This window comes from Cyprinodon variegatus, unplaced genomic scaffold, assembly GCF_000732505.1.
Source record: "Cyprinodon variegatus isolate N-32 unplaced genomic scaffold, C_variegatus-1.0 Scaffold43, whole genome shotgun sequence".
Lineage (NCBI taxonomy): Eukaryota > Metazoa > Chordata > Actinopteri > Cyprinodontiformes > Cyprinodontidae > Cyprinodon > Cyprinodon variegatus.
This window is the reverse complement of record NW_015150496.1, coordinates 1,525,290-1,545,663: the sequence shown is the minus strand read 5'-3', so window position 1 is coordinate 1,545,663 and position 20,374 is coordinate 1,525,290. Positions and strand designations below refer to the sequence as shown.

The following is a 20,374-nucleotide window of genomic DNA, read 5'->3' as shown; positions in this document are numbered from 1 at the left end:
GTGTTTTAATTACTTAATATTTTAATTTAGAGTAGACGAGGAAGAATTTAACTGTTAAAGACCTCCGAAGTGGCAGGTAAATGTTTTGATATCTAAAACTTTGTCTTCTATTTCTGTCGATTTCACAGCGTTAATAAAGAGCCCGTCTAAAGGAAGCCGTGCCAGTGTTTTCACTTTGGAGTTACAATAAATATAATGCAACTTAATTTCCACATGCCTGCCAATGAGCTCTTACAGCACATTGAGTGTTCATTTGCCTTAACATTTAATATGATTAGCACATTTATATATTTTTCATAAATATAGCCTCTATGAGTGACTATTTCTCATATGGATTTCCAAGTAATACTGAAGTATGGCTTGAATAACCCTCTGTGACGTCTGTCTGTTTCTTGAAGAGTGCTTAAGGTGTGGATGGGTGGCTCAGAACAGTTCATACCGTGATGTTAATTGGAATATAGAAAAACACTGATAGAAATGCTTAAACAAAGTCTCTGGAAAAAAGCTGTTAAAATTAGATATGACTTACGGAAGATTTTAACTTGAACTGTAGCTTGGGCCTCCTTGTCTCCATTTTTTGCGATACATTTGTAAGTACCAGCGTTGTCCACAGTGGCATGGTAGATGGTGAGAACCGATGTGGCCTCGTCAGTAGAACTCACAGAGATGTTTGGCCGATTTGGGAGGATCTTATCACCAGTAGGGGAAAACCAGTCAATTTCTTTTGCATCCCCGACCACTGTAAAACAGAACAGACAGTATAGATATGAAGAAGCGTCTTGTAAGGTGCATCCACCAGATATGAATTAATAATGTAAGGTAAAACAAATACAACGGGAAAGGAGTGAGGAAATGTGCTTTTGGCAGATCAATTAAGCTTTATCCTGATATAAATCAGCACTAATATTGAACAACTAAAACAGAATGAAAAACTGTTGATGCTGCTAGGATACCATGTGAGACAGTGACCAATGAAAAGAAGCAAGAAATAAGAAATACCTTGAATATTTCTCCAAAGAGGTCTTTAAATTTAGGGAAACATTTATTTTCAAGATGTGAGAAATATGGATAGTAGGATAAAAGAGAGTGATATGAATAATATATATGTATTGTCAAGGAGGCCTTTTTTTTACTGACAGAATAAGAAAAATCAAAAAACTTTTCCTTCTTATTTATTTTTCACGAAGCAGAACATAAACACAGAGTTTTAGTTTGTAAAAGAAATAGTAATGCTGTCTCCTTTCATTAAGAAAACAGAAAGCTCTAATAGTTATAGTAAAGCCATTCATAATTGCAGAACAAAACTGTCATTTTAAAATGTCCACAAGGACTTTGTTTCTATGACTTAATTAAAAATTTTGTTATGCAGAAATATATAATATATATATATATATATATATATACAAAAGTTATATCAGCCTATGTCAGTATTGAATCTAGTTGCTCAACTGACACTTTGTTGACCTCCAATAACCTAAACTTTGATTTTTGGTTATAATATTAGTTTTTACAGCATCATATAATTTAATTGTTTAAAGCATGGGAAAAAGTAGCAGCTTATAGTCCAGTAATTGTATGTAGGCCAATACACATTTACAGGTCAGAAAAGTAGCCATTTTTTGAACCCCTGTTTCTTTAAGAGTCTGGGGATTGTTGGTTGTAATGAGATCAGTTGCTCTCTTATTGTAGGCATTGTTCACTTTATTAATTAATCCCCAGGCAATGAGCAATTAAGACAGTATATATGGGCTTATTTGGAGAGTCAACTTACTGTAGTATTTAACAAATCATAGAAGCCATTGTTTTTTGTAGAATAATAAATACAGCTCATTTTTCTCAGAGCCCCAGATGAAGAACTTAAACTTCAGCTACAGTATTTGTAAACTGTACCTGTGATTAGTGTTTGATTCTTTTTCTATAAGAATACAATCATATTTTTAAAGTCAAATGTCTTACAAATACTTAAAAATATATAGACATTTGCAATATTTACCTTTAGATAGAGATAGGGCAAATGCATAGCCAGTTAAATTGCAAATATTTTATACTTGTTTATCATGTAGAGTTGTGTGAACTAAGAGAAATAACATTGTGAATCAGCTCAAACTAATAATGAGAACCGACTCTTTTAGTGTTCAGGAAGACAATCTTTAAAGATAACCTTTGTTTTTTGATAAGAGTTAATCTATGGGATCTCTAATAGGTAAATGTGTGCTAGTTAACTTTTATGATTTGTTTAGCAGAAATTAAGACAACTGAATTCATCCCTACCCTGCAAAGCTACCCTGAAGAAAATTATTTATCTTTTAGATGTTTCTTTCTCCTGACCCAGTTTTTAAGACAAGGACAGAATCTATAAAACTTCCCTAGTCTTGACTAATATACAAACAGCTAAGACTTGTTTACAGACTAGAGGATTCTTCAACTAAAGCCAAGAGTGTTGGAATCTGGAGGTTTGTCCACTTTCTCCACCAGAGGGCGCACAAGATCTCCTGGGGCATGAGCTGACTGCTACACCTGTCTTCAATCTGCTCATCAGGAGACTCCTACTTAAGGAGGCGGAGACTGACACTCCAGTGCCAGAGTGTTAGCCAGTAATGGTACAGCTAGACCTGAGCCAACCTGCCTGATCTTATCTCTGTGTTTTTTTTTTTTTGCTTGAACCTGCTTGATCCAGTTCTCTCTCTCTGCCTACAGAACCTGACCTGTCTGAAAACCTGAAACCTGAAAGTGACTCAGTTCTGGAATCTGCCTGCCTGCGTTCGGTCAGTCTCTGCCTTAGCCCTCAGCCCTCTGCCTGCCGACAAACCTCTGGACCCTCTGGGTTATCCCCCTCCTGCTGATCTGTTCCACCCCTGAGCAGGTATTAACTCAATCACCTGACAAACTACTGGATCCCTGGAAATCCTCTAACCTCTCTGTTCTCCTTAGTGGTGATCCTCCCGTGACCAGTCGGACCAACCCAGTTCCAGTGCACATTTGAAAACTCTGTCAATAAACCTTTGAACTTTTTCTCTATCTCCTGAGTGTTCTCTGCATGTGGGTTAGACATCTCAATCCCAACATGACAAAGAGATCTAACTCTCATAAAAAACCTCTTTGCAAAAAAAAAAAAAAAAATTTCTTTGCAACTATCTACTAAATAAAAATTGTGTTGATGGTTAATTTATAGATTTTAACCATATATAGCACTGCTGTGGATTCATGTTAATAATTGTGTTTAAATATAAAGTATTATGCCAGCTCACAGCTGATATTGTGGCCCAGCTGCTGTTGTTACTCCATATCTGTATGTATTTAGAGCTGCCTCAAAATATTCAGACATGTTTGCTTGACTGCGACTGAAGCCAAGCCTGGCTGGGTTGGTTCCCTCTCCCTCCCTCCTGCAGACTCCAGTCACCTCCTTTCAGACCCAAAGATTTTTGTGCACTCAACCTCCTGAATGACACATATTTCCAGAACTATAATCCTGGGTGGGGGATAATGACAATGTAATATATAACAGCTAAGTAATTTCCCTTTCGATTAAAATTGTTTAAAAAGGGTTCCAGTTGGGAATATTTCTGGATTAATTGACAGTTCTTACCTTCGCAGAGGAAAAACTTGGACTCTCCAACGCTGATTTCCCCTTGCGATGGAGTGATTTGCACCTGAATGGCAGCTGAGTAAGGAAAAGAAAGGAAAGAAGAAGAAAATATACATTAGTTTTTTCCTTTATGCTTTCATCTCGAGAAGCGGTGACACGGGGCCACAGCACAATAAAGCAGTGCTCAAAGTTCTGTTGCCTCGCCTGCTCAAAGAACCCACAATGTTCAGCCAAAACGCCTCTGTAGACGAAACTCAGGGATGAAATTTTTATGCTCACTGGAGTGCAACATCTCAGTCTGCATGGTTTGTGGGTTTTGACTCAAAGCTAAGACACGTGTTACAAGGCAATAACATTTTCATTCGCACATGTAAAATTCATTTTTAATCTGTTTACACTTGTTCTAAAAATTGACTTGATTCAAGGTTTATCATAGATTTAAGGTTTAACATATAACAGCAAAGTCTGAGATGGCAGCAATCCTTGAGATTTTCTTCTGAAAGGTTTCATCTTTTGTTATGAACACATTAAAAATGTACCTTTGACCTTTTAACAACGTGTCTGACATTTTAGAGAATTGAACTTCACCGAGACTACGCTCTGCTTCAGCAAAATATCACTTGAAAATACAAAAGAACAAGATGGAGAGAAAAAAAAATGCATCTTAGGAAAGTATTAAATAATCTATTATTTTCATTTTTCTTTTCATATACAGGTACATGCACAGACATTTTTTGAGGCAGGTGCATGGGCCAAAAAGGGGGCAACCATAGCAAAATCTACTTTTATAGTGAAATAAATACACATTAAAATGCATTAGTGCTTTTGTAGCATCTTGTTTCTTAAATTTTTTTTACTGGATCTATATTAAGTTTAGTACCGTATATTGTCATAGTACTTCACTGTTTCAACCATTTTCTAATAACATCATTAATAATAATATGCCTCGCCAGACTGTCATGTACCTCAACTGAGGTAGTCATATCAAGTTTGTAATTTAAAGTGACAGTCAGGTCCTGACTAAAATTTTTTTTAATAATTCATATTTTTTATATACGGAAGAGGATTAGGGCCACTGAAAAAAAAAAGTTAACTGATTTTTAAATTTTATTTCAGTTTAGTATGGGAAAAAGTCAGAATTCTGAATTTAATCTCAGAATTCTGACTTTAATCTCAGAATTGTTACTGAATTCTGACAGAAGTGAGAATTCTGAGATTAAAGTCAGAATTCTAAAGTGAAAATAAAATGTAAAATGAAATAAAATGTAAAAATCAGTTAACTTTTTTTTTTTTTTTTCCTCAGTGGCCCTAATCCTCTTCCATATTTATATGCTGCTCTTTATGAAATAGTACTGTTACAAGCCTTTTACAAATTTCATATAAATGACAATATGATGCATGATTCCAAAACTGTTTAAATAGAAACGCTTCCTTTAAATTATAAATATAAAGTAATACATTTAGGTAAGGAAGAAATTTTCAATTGATTTAGTTTTCATTTTGTTTATTTATTTATGTAAAGGAAGTTAGATTTTGTGTTGTTACACTTCAAAAGCTTCCTTAAATATATTTATATATTTAACCAGGTGAAGTCCTGTCAAAATTGAAACATATTTGTAATTATACTATGATGAGAAACTCTGTTTTGCTTTTTTGGTTCTTTTTAACTGCAATGGAAAGGAAAGCAATGTCAGTTCAATGAGCAGCAGCGCTGCAAGAGCTTCTGCTGTTAAGGAGGTAGTGGACAAAGGAAGGAGTCAGAATAGGTAGCAACAATTTCAAAGCACAACACTTATCTTGTTGTTGAGATCTGCATCAGCAAGAACATATTTAGAGGAGCTTTTGTAGCAACAGGCCCAGGGAAAGGTTCAAGAGGAAGGAAGTAATTTTAAGAAACGTAGGAAATTGGAAACATAGCTATCTTTGAATTATTAGAAAATATAACATAAAAGAAGCAAAATACATGGGAGTTGTACATGTAGAGAAGCAGCCATTCAAAATTGCCCTTCCCAAACACCAGCTGAATGGTCGTCGACTTCCCTTCAACTAGCAAAATTCAAGCAAAATTCACTCCAACTTCCAGCCACTGGAGTGACCCCCCTCCTTCTCCAGGGCGTGCATATTTTTTTACTCTCCACCTTTTAACTGAATTACAGGGTCTGACCAGATTCTCTTCTCTTTCAACATATTCTCATTATCAGTTTGTATGAAATCGTACGAGAAGTTATGCACAGTATTTTGTATGTTTTGGACGTTTTTCCTCGAAAAAACAGATCAGTGCGCATGCGCAGCCAGACAGGCGAAAAAAGCAGATCCGCGGACGGACGTAAAACTGGGAAAAACAGTGCAGTAATTACTTCTTGATGTCTCTCACTAGGTTGCTTGCTGTTTTGTAAGTTAGGGATAGGGTTTGGGTAAGGGTTGGGGTTAATTGTATGTTAAATTCTATGTTATTGAATGGTGCGTAACAAGGATATCTTGTCTCAAGGCACGACGTAAAAATACGAGGACGTACAACGAAAAAAAAGTCAAAAACGTCCAAAATTACTGTGCATAACTTTTCGTACGATTTCATACGAACTGATAATGAGAATACACTGTCTCTTTAGATCTTAATGTCCACAAAACATGACAGAAAGAATATTTTAGTACAAATATTGATGTTTAAAAAGGAATTGTAGGGGACCAGCCAAGGGCCCATCAAGGAAAATGGGGAAATATTGAATGCCTACTACTGTAATAATGCAAGATGTTAATTTAGTTGAAATTGCATATATTGCACATTAAATAAAGACACCAAGTGAAACCAGGGCTAAGATGGTGGCTAAATGATATTTCATGTGAGGCCTGTGGTTTAAGAGTCTCATAGTGTAAGAGATAAAGCTATGCGGGACCCTTGTTCTTAAGCTCCACAAACTGTTGTTTCCTTCCTAACCTCAGAGGTGAGGAGGGTTAAAGATTCATGGTGATGATGTTTATGATATTCATGGTTCTGGTCAGAATTTTTGTCTGGAATCAGATGAAGCTGTGTCCTGATTTGATTTCATGCTATTCTTTTAGAATAACTTGTTCTTTACAAATGATCTGTATACAAGCAGTTATAAACAAGTCCAGGCACATAAAATAAACTTATTTATTTGCTCAGTCTTTAAAAAGAAGCCTTTCCAAACACTACTTGCTTTTCCTATTCTGCTCCTCTTGGCAGGTTTAAGGAAACACATAATCTTTTTAATCCAAGAATATCCTTTTTCCATGAGCCTCATATGCTTTTAAGCATTAACCAAAGCGAAGCAATGACACAGGGAAGATTTTGGAAGTGCACCTGGTGTTTGTTCTTGCCCGTATTCCAGGAAATCAAAATCCCAAATTAAGCAAACTGAGTAAAAGGTGTTGAAAAGGGAAATCATTTCTGCTTGTTCCTCAACATTTGTGAAAATTGAATCACTTCTGACTTCAACACGGTTTCCTCTAAGACCTTTTTCTTCTCTACCATTAACGTAGAAGTAAAAGAACGGGATGCAAAATGCCAGTTATTGGAGATCCGAAGCTTAACAGAGAAATCCTGCTGAGCCTCCAACACGTCACCACTTCACACAAATGAGTTAGTCAGCCTCAGCTGGATTCTAACAGGGAGCTTCAGGAGAACGGCTGGCGGGGACTTGCTATTCAAAGACAGGTAGCCAGCTATCATCCCATCAAAAGATGCCATTGATGTTTTGAAAAAGCAACAGCTATGGAAAAAACATCTGGAATGAAGAAGAGGCTCTCACAGCTGTGCAGTTGCATGATTTCTAAAAGGCATCATGATCACATAAAGAAGTCCCATTTGAGCCAAAATGCTATGATTAGGGGCTGGGTGTGGGATTTAGATGTAAAAAGCTTACATATAATGTCTATATGCATTTGGTACAGCAGCAGCCATTCAAAATAGCCCTTCCTGGGCAAACGCCAGCCCAATGGTGGCCCACTTCCCTCCAACTTCCAGCCATTGGAGTGACCCCCTCTTTCTCCTGGGTGTGCATATTTTTTTACACTGACTCCACCCTTTCACTGAATTACAAGGTATGATCAGGAGACGGCGCTTCTCTTTAAATCTCCATGTCCACAAATCATGACAGAAAGAATATTTTAATGCAAAGCTTGATGTTTAAAAATGAATTGTAGGGGACCAGCCAAGGAAAGTGGGGAAATTTTGAATGGCTACTACTCTAAAGTATTTAAGGTGTCAGGCATGTGGTAAATCATGGGAAAGTATTTCACCAATAAGCTGTTTCTCTCTTTTTGAAAAACTCCATGTGAAAATCACAATCCCTTATGTTGCTGGAGTGTCTGAAAAGCTCAAGAGGATTTTCTCCAAACACAAGATCCCAGTACATTTCAAGCCAAACCAAACCCTTAAACAGAGGCTAGTGCATCCTAAAGATAAAACCCCCAGACTGAATATGAGCAGAGTGGTATATGCTGTTCAATGCAGTGAGTAATGCTCTGTTCTTTATATTGGAGAAACCAAACAACATCTCCACAGACGCATGGCCCAACACAGAAGAGCGCTCTCCTCTGGACAACACTCCGCACTACACCTACACCTTGTGGACAAAGGACATTCTTTTGAGGACCAGAATGTTCATATTTTGGATAAAGAAAATAGTTGGTTTGAGAGGGGCGTGAAGGAAGCCATCTATGTTAAGAGAGAAAAAACAACCTTAAACAGAGGTGGTGGACTCAGATTCCAGCTTCCAAAAACATACAATTCAATCACGGACATGATCCCTTCCAAATATCACCAAACCCCCCACCCCATCACAGAGGAACGAGGGACCTACCCGCCCCAGCCGGTGAACAATACCTCCTTAACGACCGACTCTTAACAATCATAGACAGGTTTCAGGCATTACAGGAGACAATCCCCCCCCTTTAACGACCGACCCTCAGAAACATAGACAGGTTTCAGATATTATAGGCCAGACATGGGCAATGTGGTGTCAACAAGTCATTTCCATGTCATGTATTTAATCTACCCAGCCAATTAACCAGGTGAGTCCAATCTGCACAGGTTAACTCATGGTGAAGATTGGACTCACCTGCTTCAGTGGCTGGGTAGAACAAATACATGACATGGAAATGACTTGTTGACTCCACATTGCACATGTCTGTTACAGGCTAACGATGGAACCAAACGACCCATTCATTGGTTACCATTTGCATGTTTCCATGCGATACAAGGCTTTGTCTATATAAAGACTCAAACTCACTGCGAATCCAGACATTTGAATTGAGAAAGCTTCCTGGAGAGGTGGGGAAACGTTTTCAAATCTTGGAAACCAAGTCCAGTGGATATTTTTTGAATTTTTACGAAATGCATGTGAAAATGGTTCCTAATTGTTTAAACAAAACACATCCTGGAACATGAGGTACACAAAGCTTTAACTAAATGGTTAATTTAAGAGGCTTTAGGTGAGACATATATATATATATATATTTTATATTGGCCTTTTAAGCACCTTGAAAAGAGAAAAAAATATATTTTCAGCTTTTTAAAAAGTCATGCAAATTTTCTAATATTACTTCCTGAGGGAATAACACCGGTCTTTGTTCCAAGTCAGCATGACTGGTTCAGAGGAATGGAAAACCACTACCCTCAGAATGTTTGCTTACACAGGTTGGAGGTCGATACAAAGACAACAGCATATCCATTTCCTTCCTTCGGCTAGCGAGATCACAGATACAAAAAGTTATAAACTCTAACAATGCCTCCTTAGACTGAGATGCCAGGCCATAAACTCAAATGATGATATCTGCAACAGTAAAGACAACAGAAATGAGCTCAGGTGGTGTGGGAAAGAGAGCTATTCCCAGAACCTTTTTCCCTGTTTGCCTTCCAAGGCCACTGGAGCGCTCTCTACAAGAAAGAGCGGCTGTTCAGCCTCACGAGTCAAACAAAAGACAGACTTTGTTGGGAGAATATTCTCTGCAAAATACTATAATTTACATTTAATACCAACAATGGGAGGTTGTGAAAACTACTGTAAAAAAGTTAGGAATCGTATCATAGTATTGCAGTTAATTTACCTAAGTTGAAATCCCATTATGCAAATTAGATTTTATATTGAAATTTCAAGTTGTGAAAAACACTCCCTAGAAGAGCCATTTGATTGCTTATTTGAAAATTAACCCAGTTCAATCATCATTAACAAAACCTAACCTAAGTAACAAAATGCACTTTTCAAAAAATAGTTTCATTTATCAAGCAAAAAAAGTGCTATACCAACTGGAATCTGTTTGGAAAAAGTAATATACCTTACATAAAGAATTACCTATGCCAATATGTTTTACACAACTGTATCAAGTTTGATTTGTCGTACCTAAACAAGTTGAACAAAGAAATCACTCAGACAAAACCCTTCTGACAACATCAGGTAGGCTAAAGCATATCAATCATTATACAAAAATTAAGAAAACGTGGAACATGTTGAGACCTTCTAAACAATCCACCAAAATTGCTCCAAAAGCTCACATACATCTAATCTAGGCAAAGGAACACAGAACAATTTCTATGAAGTCTTTGAGCTTCACTTGCTGAGTCCGAGTTCCCAGTTCAAACGATAAGAAAGACACGCTGGACAAAAAAAAGGGGACCCAAAGCCTTAAACAGTGTAATAGGTTTCCTAAATTACTCTTTAGTTGATGAGGATGATTCTATTCCTGCTACATCTGGGGTGAAACCAAAGCAACGTCTTAAAAAAAACAACAACAAAAAACAACATATCACATTGAAATGGTGGCTGTGTGATACTTCTGGTTTGCTTTTCTTAATTTGGGAAGCTCTTTGGAATTTATTAGTATTAATTTATGAAACCATGAATTCTATCATTTAGAAAAACAATTATAAAAACTTAAAGAGAATGACTAACCATCTGTTTGTAACCTTCAGCTCAGTCATACTTGGGTTACATAGCAGGACAGTAATCCAAATCACATCAGCAGTTTACCAGCTGGATGGTTATATAAATTAGATAAAACGTTCAAAGAAACTGAAAGTCTGGGCTTTTTACTATTTAAGATCTAACATTGCATAATCTTAAACATGATATTGAAGCTTGATGAACTGATGTGACTGCATGAGTCAAAATCTGCTCACAGACACAATGCCTTATACTCACTCAGACCATAATCTATGAAAAATAGGGTTAGATAATATTAGTTCTTCTATATTAGAGTCAACCTTTATGAGACTGGAAATTGTCTTTGATGACACGGCAGCCTGTTATATATGGATCATTTCAGACTGCCTCTTGATTTCAGTCATCAATAAAAGGAAAACCCTTCACCTGCTTTCAAGTGTCCTTTCACTCATCCTTCACTTTGGTTAGACTCCACTGCTACAAACAGTCATATCGCCGTAGCACTTCACTATCATTCAGATCAGCATACTACCACATGGCTCTTTGGAGGTTTGCAAGAAAGAAAATCTCTCAAAAACTAATTTAATCTAGACTTCGAGGAGAGCGTTTTTTTTTAGTCAGTCAAAAAGAACACTTTCAGAGTTCCATTCTATCCAATGAGATGTACAGATGCGTGGAAATTTGGCACAACACAGCTGGATGCTTCATAAATATTTGTATCTGCATCCAAATTATCTTCTGCACTCATTTTAAGGATATGGGACATGGTTTGAAGTAGTAATGAACACGTATCCTGAAACTGGGACTTGAAATTAATCTTGGAAAGTCAAGCTTCATTCTGAGCCAAGGTAAGGCAAGGAATGGAAACGCAGGGCAGGTTTATTTATATAGCACATTTCCATGCCAAGATAATTCAAAGTTTTGTATATGAAAAGGCCAAAGAAATATAAGAAAAGTGCATAGAGGTAATAACGTAATTTATGAACAAGATTCAAGAGAATAAAAACATTTAACCGATATGATATTAAAAAAGGTTGATTCAAGTTAAACATTTAATCAAAATACTTTATTTAAAAGTTTAGTTACTGCACGCCATTTTCATTTCCTAAATGTCTAAATGGGAGTTTGGGGGAAAAGATATAAACATTAGAATGTCCCAGTTTTCCTCACTGCATAAACCATCAAGAATTAAGTAAAAACTTTCTGAAAATGAGTGTATTTACCCTTAATTTTAGCAGATAAATAAAATGATTTGCCAGTGGAATGAGTATTTCTACTCCTAAAACAAGATAATTAGATAATATACACTCGAAATAAGACAAAGCAATTGTTTTTTTCTTATTTTAAATGTAAAATGTCTTGTTCCATTGGCAAAGTATCTCAATTACCTCCTCAATTCAAGAGAAAATGCACTTAATTTAAGCGAAAATGGCTCATTTAGATTTGAATTTTTTGCAGTGCTTGTGTGATATCATGGGTTAATCAAGAGGGACCAACCATGATATTAGAAAAGGAATAAGAATCATGCATGTCAACAAGCCTTTTTTTTTTCCACACTGGAAAAACGATTTAGAAATAAGTAAATATTTCTTAAATGAAGGGTATTTACCCTTAATTTGAGTAGGTAAATTAGATAGTTTGCCAATGGAATGATTATTTTTACTCTTAAAGTAAGATAATTAGATACTATGCACTGGAAATAAGACATTGCAATTGTGTTTTTTTTTAATTATAAATGTAAATTGTCTTGTTCCATTGGCAAAATGTCTCTTTTACCTCCTCAATCTAAGATCAAATGCACTTATTTTAAGAAAAAGTGATTTATCGAGATTTCGATTTTTTCCAGTGTATCCTTTGGTTTAATTTTAACATCCTTAAAGTAAATATATCCACCTGTTCAAATAATACAAAAAACAAAGTAGAACAGCATTTAAATGCTTATCCATTATATCAGTAGGAAAATTTCCATGTTGTACAAAATACAAAGAATTTTGTGTTTGAATTTTTTTTTGGTGCATAAACCTAAGAGTGGAAGTCCTTGTGAAAATGTCCTGACTCAACAAGGGATAAAAGGTTACTTGGCATGAACACATCCAGAAATTCAGAAAGATGCAAGAACTTAAACGCATCATGTGGTCTGATGAAACCATATGTGGTAGCATCATGACTGAGGTGTGTTTTTCTCAGAGAGGGAGTAATGCACACATCACAGGTCATCAGTCAAATGATTAGACAAACATGGGTCTATTATATAGACGATGTCTAAGCAAAGCAGTGGGATACTTGCACATTGCTTTAGAACAAGAACGCCAAAGCTTGGGAGTGGCCTTCGCAAAGTCGTGATCTCAGCTCACAAATAATTTGTGGGAAGAGTTGAAAAGGAGCATGTGTGTACGACCGTTTTCCATTTTTACATAAAAATAAGAGAAACCACCAAACAAACAAGGAAAGGTCTTCAGCATGCTCATCAAAGACACAAGTGGGCTGCTTTGTGTCACTCTACATGCAAAATAATACGTGAAAAGGAGACATTAGATGTCATTTTCTCTCTGCATAGTAAAATGTGGTTGCAGTAATTTATGCCACAGAGATGAAAGGAAACCGCATAAACTTTGGAGATGCTCCTGGTTTCAGCAGAATTGCAGTATTTGGTGCCACAGTAATAGGAGATGATGTGTTATTTACAATCAAGTAGACCTCCTGAGCCGCAGCCGGGCTCATTTGAGCTCAGAAGACCAGGATAACAAACCACTCTGAATTCAGAAGCTCAAAATGCCACAGCATATTAGCTCATGTGTGACATAGAGTTTGTACAGATGAGCCACAAGCTGCTTGTTGTACTTTGTTGTTTCTCAGTGCCACACAGTGATTACGTTTTTCAAGTTTGCACAATATCATTCAAAGATATGGCTGTTTTTAAGATCAAACTGATCAACTCTGTTCCTGAACAGATGTGCTGTTCATTGACACTACTTATAAAAGCTTTAAAAAACCCAAATACAGTCATTTTGTGCATTGACATAAAAATGCAAATACATTTTACGCATAATACATCTAAAGAAGGCATCCCCAAAGTCGGTCCTCGAGGGCCGCTGTCCGGCAGGTTTTAGAAGTTTCCCTCCTCCAGCGCAGCTGATTTACATTCATAGTTAAATAACATCAGAATAAGCTGTGCTAAAACAGAGAAACCTCTAAAACCTGCAGGACAGCGGCCCTCGAGGACCGAATTTGGGGATACCTGATATAAAGTAACTTTATATGATTAAAAGCATTCATATCTATTTGAAGATCTATTTTGTAGATCTTAATCTTTTCCAGTCTAACATGAAACATTCCAAATGATAGAAATCTGTGTCAAATCATATTCAAATCCATCTGTCTTCTACCACTTATTCTGTAAAAGTTGCGATGGGGCCAGTGCCTCTCTGGCAGTCTATGGACGAAAGGCGGGGCACACCTCGGATAGGTGGCCAGTCTGTCGCCATATTCAGATCCTCACAAATGAATAACAGGAGACTATTTCCAAAAGTTTTTTTAAGTTAGTTGCATGTTGAATTACGTGTCTTTAATGGCTTTGTCCGTACTTTGATTGGTTGCTGTGTCAACATTTACGTAATTGGTGAATTGGTGCATTGTTTGAAGTAGGCTGGAGCAGGTGATTGTGTTAGTTGGAAGACAATCTATGACATATTCTATTAAATAACTTGATTCTAGATATATTAGTAAATTTAGAATGGAAAAAAAAACTTCCCCTAAGCAGTTTAGGCGACTTAAAATTCACTCAGATGGGATTTCAGGAATGGTGTGTTAATACACTGCTAATCCTCCCAAGTACCTTGAGGCAAATATGCCTGTGAGGTTTTTGCAACAATGACCTAAAACCACTGTGAGAAGATGCGAGTGGTGGCCATTCTCTTGTGAGAGGATTAAGTACTTTATGGGCTGCTTGTGTAAACATGCATTTAGCAACTGAACTGCATAGTTCTTTATCTGCATATTATGCAACAGTGAAAATATTTACACAAGTAACATGGCCTCTTTAAAATTTACGCTTTAGTGAGGGATTTTGAAACAACAAAAACAACACAGATAATTAAGAAGAAAGTTCAGCTGAAAAAAAAAAATATATATATATAATTTTAGGCAGCTTCTTTCTCTGTCATGAATAAGAAGGTCTAAGAGGAGCAGGGCCGCTGCTGGTGACTGGCTCCATTACAGGGGAGGCTACAAGCATCAGCTGTTGGTGCTTAACATGCAAGTCATGTCAGAGCAAGCACACAACATGCAAGGGCAGACAGACAGCACTCTGCAACTTAACAAGGAAGCATACATCTATGGCACACACACTTGAGAGGCGCCTGTGGGTGAATTTACAACGCCCATAAACAGAAATGCGCCTTGTTTGATTTTTAGCTTTATTTATCTCTGAAAAAGTCGAAGTATTAAGACCAAGGACTTGAACAGAATCCAAGAGCAGAGCAGTTACCCAGCGTTACCATCTCAGAGCAGTTCACACAGAAACACATTTCTAGAGAAAGCTCCTACTGTTTCATCTCTTTCTAAATTAGTGTCACAGATTTATGCTTAATTATGTTCAGAAGGAAGCAGCAGATGTTGGTGGAATTTCCACTATTTTATAAGAAAATATTCACACATGGAAAACCAGCTGGATACATTTCCTGACAACATATGAAAAAACAGATATTAAAATCATACATTCAATGGTCCCTTCCTTAGGCTCACACTGTCAGTATTGGTTGCAACAAATCTTTGCCTTCAGAATTGCCTTATTTCTTTGTGTAAGAACTTCTCTGATAGATTTTAGACTGTACTGACATAATAGCATCACAATGCCCTAGGTGCCCATGTATGATGGAAGAGTTTTATTGCATTGTAACCCAGAGTTTCGCTACTGGTGTTGGTCGATATCACTGAACAACAGAGAACTTAATGTTATATTAAATGAACAAGATTGAGATGATTTGAGCTTCACAACATGCATCACAATCCTACTGGAAGTAGCTGTTACAGGAAGGTCACACTGTGACCGTAAAATCATGCACATGGTCTATAACTATATACAGACTGGTGTGATTAAGCAGTGGTAAACCATTAACCATTAAAACCATTGATATAAGGCAGGAAACATTCATGCTTTCATGCCGTTTACAGCTAGTGGTGAATTAACGTATCTTTGCTAGAGCAAATATATTTCCACAAATCAGTGTGTTATTAAATCAGGGGGACCAAATGTCTTCTTTTGTGCCTGGACATTTCACAGTAATGTTTATAAATTCATGAAAATGTCTGGTTTTCACTGTTTTCCATGGGCCCATAATTACAAGAGCAACCATTCAAAATGGCCCTTCACAGTCAAGTGCCAGCCGAATGGCGGCCCACTTCCCTGCAACTCCCAGCAGAATCCCCTCCAACTTCCAGCTTGCATATTTTTTACTCTGACTCCAATCTTTCACTAAATTACAGGGTCTGACCAGGAGATGGGGCTTCTCTTTAGATCTTAATGTTCACAAATCATGAAAGAAAAAATATTTTCATGCAAATATAGATGTTTATAAAGGAATTGTAGGGGACCAGCCAACGGTCCATCAAGAAAAGTGGGGGAATTCTGAATGGCTACTACTGTATATGAATAAATCAACCTTTATTACTGTTATATTACTGTTACTGTTATTTCCTCACATTCAATGCCATATGTCATCACAATGTCCAAAGTAGGAAGATGAGAATGTGTGGGACTATTCACATTTTGAACAAAGCGAATAGCATTTAAGATAGCATTAAAGGCTGCACTGAAGCTATCACCTTTAATGTCAGCACTGGTGTTAAAATCCCCCACTATAATGACCCTGTCAGTATGGGCTGAGTCGGCTTTGCTCAGTATACTTAGACAACTTTTATTGTTATTTGGTACTGAGTGCAAAGCTGGCATACAAGTTTAAATCTCTAAAAAAGGTGCTGGATATCTCAAAGCTCACATGGAAACTGGAAAAACAAAAAAGCTGTGCGAGGTGAGAGTTATTCTGCAAAGTTGACTAAGTACTTTGTTAGACCTGGGAAAACAGAGGATGCTGTATTGAGATAATGTCGCACATTATTTATTTTATTTATGTAATATAAAAGAGAGCCATTTTTTTTACTGATAGTTACTGATTTTATTTTACTACAGAAGTTATAAGGTATATATTTGTACCTTTTAGGTATAGTGAAGCACGTCCATTAACCTCTGCGAAGCCTGTCTGACAGGATGACTTTGCTTGGCAAAGTGTCCTTTTTGGAAATCTAAATATTGTCACTCTATATTGAATGAATTGATAATGCATTTAGCTCATGAGTTGTTTTGTTTTGTTCTTTTTATTGTTTGTGCTGTCAGTAGGTAAGTAGGTATACATTTAAACATTTAAAAGAAAAAGCTGATTAGCTAAGATCATTTCAACAATGAAGTCTATTTCAAAGCATCCCTGACATATAAAAAGTAAAAATACAAAAGCAGTTTTGCTTTTGTGTTATGGTACAATGTTTTTTTCTTTTCTTGTTCTATTGTCGTGCTGTATTGGTTCCCTCGTTGACAACATGATGAATCATATCTTATATGATCTAACCAATTTTCACTCCCTGCAATTTCTTTGTCACTTTCATCCCTTTTCATTTCCTTTGCTTTACAGGTGTAAAAGGCGAGGTTCAAAAACCATTTCTAAGGTATAACTATGTTCATCTATTTGTTTCATTTTGTTTTTAATTGGCTATTATTGGATCAGTGACACTAAATGACTGTATGGTGGATTGCTACGAGTAATTATAATGTTGTTGACAAAGAGAAATATAAGTTATAAGTAGAAATTCTGCAAAACAGGAAATTGCAAAAAGAACAACAAATATAACAGATGGTATTTCAGTCATCTAAGACAAGTGTTTTTTTAACATTATGTTTCCAATTTGTTTTTCCAAGGAAGATAAACTAACCTTCTGAAATCACAATTCAAGCAAGCACTACCACTTATCATTACCCTGCTGTGCTTTAAGGCACAGCTCCAAACATTAAGCAGCTGTTTCTATGAGCTCTTTTGTTGATGTCTGCCAGTAAAGACAGAAAAAAAAAAAAAAAGATTCCTTCTCAGATCTTCACTTATTCATCACCGCAGCTTTGTATGGTTCCCATTTATCATCAGTGCCCTTACTCAGTGACAATTTTAGCTGACATCCAATCACATTATACAATATTAAGAAAGGGGGAAAAAACACAGTAAGAGTTATGGTGTGCACCACATCAATCATTTTGAAAAACTGTTTTATTAACCACTTTTATATAAGTCAAACAACTAGAGTTCCTTTAACCTTCTTTTAATGTATAAAGTTATTTTTCCTTATGTGATCAGCACATAAATATTTTTTCAATAAAAGCTTTTCTTTTGTCTTTTTGAATATTTACATTTAAAGAAAACAATTTAAAAATATGTATGTTGAACCTAGTATTAACCCCTTGGAACCAAATAAGAAATAGCAATGAAGCACTTCAAGCTACTTACAGGAATTGTATAAATCCAAAATATTTCACTTGTTAGCCAAAGTTTTTGCTTTTAATTTGAAGTTGTGTTTGCCGAATTCATTTGGTATGTTTAATAATACCTTTTCAAAGGGTTCAAACCTCATAGTTGAATTTTCTTTTCTGATAAGTGCATGTGAAATATTCAAAGACCTCAAAGTTGCTTTAAAAACAAAACACAGCAGTGAATTTGCAATACTGTATGACTTTATGACAGCAAGCCTCAGAGGGACACTTGCAAAGAAGCCATCCCAGGAATATGAACAGTTGCAACAGTTGACTTAAAATAAAAAAAATATACATATATATATTGTGAATATTGTGGCCCTTATTTAAATGGTCTGGAATATTAGCAGCAAATACAAGTTCAATGTGTTAAGAATTACAAATCGGATTAACACAATCATGCCTGATGCCTGGATTCAAGATGCTGCTGCTTTCATCATAAGTGAGTACATATTTAATAATTAAACCGGTGGCAACGCATAGAATTCCTATGCAACCTGCTCAGGGAAAGGTCATGAAGCGGCCAGAGGTGAAATCCACGCAGTGAGCATTCACTGCTCCGCCCTCACTGAGGTGTTGTCAAACAGCAGCACCGCAAGAAGAGAGTGGAGCAGTGTTTGCTGAAGTTGAAACCTTTGTATGAAATCGTGACATGGCAGCCAATCAGGTAACACTTTTTTCTCGTTTAAATTGGAAAACAGCGAATGTAATGTTAAAAAACGTCGAAATAAAGAAGGCTCTCAAGTGGTTTTAAGGTGGCTATAAAAAAAAGCCATTTCAATTTAGCCTTAGAAGGAATGTTTATCGTCCTTGCTTACGTCCAGCACAGAGCCTGGTCTGTCACTGCCCACTGCCCAGCATCGGTGCTTTCTGCAGGGGTAGCTTTACAAGGAAGTACCGCCGACTTAATCAGAGTTGCGTCTGGCTTTAACCAAAGTTGTTCATAGAAAACTATTTAGCAACAGCGTGATTTAAAGTTTCACCTGTGCTTTTATTGTGAAATGCCGACAACGAGAGCTTGACAGGAAAAAAGATAGCGTTGCCTAGGGTAACAGGGGGTCTTGGAGGCTGGTGATTTACTAAACAATAAACAATCATTACAGCCTTTAAATAAGGTTAACATGCCCACTTATATATTTAATACGAGCACAGGAATGACATATGATGTAATGCAATAACTTTAAATAAGGGACGAGGGCAGTACGACTTTTAGAAAATAAATTTTTCCCATAAACATTCCCGTTTTCGCAACTTTTAAAAAAACAGGTAATTGCAGCACCATGGTCTCGGAGAGGACGTGAATCCAACTCCCAAATGAGTTTTAAAGTAAATAAAAACGATCATGGAAAAGCGCTACTGATCAAAAATAATGTGATGACCAGGTTTTGAATTCCAGTCTTTAGTTTAGCTCTTCAGCAATTAGGAAATGCCAGAGTAGAAACAGAACACTGCAAGCTAAGGGTCTGCAATTTTTTACCGTTTCAATTTGAAAGCAATCATTGCAGTTTTTGTAGATTATTTATTTTCTTTAAAATATTTAAACACCATTACTCAGTCCGTTTGGTGATAGCTTGTCTTTTATTATATCAGGTTGTGTTAATTAAACTTGTGGAAAAACTTTTTTTGAAAACTGAGCTAATAGTGCTAGTGCTCGCCAGCTGAGCAAACAAAGAAGAAACAAATGAGATCTTGTATTTCCTGGTTCATAAATAAATTGATACGTCCCTAAATATTTCCAACATAAATACATTGTAGAGACCAGGCTTATATTTTTAAACAAATCTGTCACCGGCGAAAAAGAGGAGAACATTAAGTTGAGGTTTTCATACCTCTGGAATGAAAACCTCAAAAAACAAACATACAAGATCCTTTATCTACTAAAGTTGATTTGTCCAAGGTCCCTCTAAGTCTCTGAATTCTTTATTGGTATAAAAACCTTACTGAGGAGATAGAAAACGAGCTCAGCTTCTAAAACTTATGGAAGGTCATTTAAATCCTTTGTTCAGATAGATCAAATACAAGAATCCAAGAGATTCTTTCATCACAGCAAATATTTGGAGTAGGGTCTAATTTTTCTTGGTTTAGATGACTGCCTTTCCATTTTGTAGGGTGCATTTTTTTTTTAGACAAAGCATCCAAATGACCTAGCCTGCCGTAGTCAGACTCAATTCTAGTCAGAATATGAGTCTGATACTGCTCCATAGAGCTGTGATTATGGGGCGTGTTTTGAACGAACCAGGAAAAAAAATGCCTCTGCACTCAATTGGATAGACCTACAACCAATAAGAGCAACGGAGTGCGTGACGTATCTTAAGCGAG

The 20,374-nt window shown here is 36.5% G+C and overlaps 1 protein-coding gene across 1 annotated transcript in view; it reads right to left on the bottom strand.

Annotated features, from left to right (window-relative positions):
• The window catches only part of LOC107081855 (neural cell adhesion molecule 1-like), a 452,491-nt gene that overhangs the window by 134,551 nt on the left and 297,566 nt on the right, over nt 1-20,374 (bottom strand). The window contains exons 2-3 of the mRNA XM_015370183.1: nt 3,587-3,661; nt 530-739 (exon numbers count right to left, since the gene is read on the bottom strand). Of these exons, the coding sequence (XP_015225669.1) occupies nt 530-739; nt 3,587-3,661 (285 nt within the window). The remainder of the gene's footprint in view (nt 1-529; nt 740-3,586; nt 3,662-20,374) is intronic.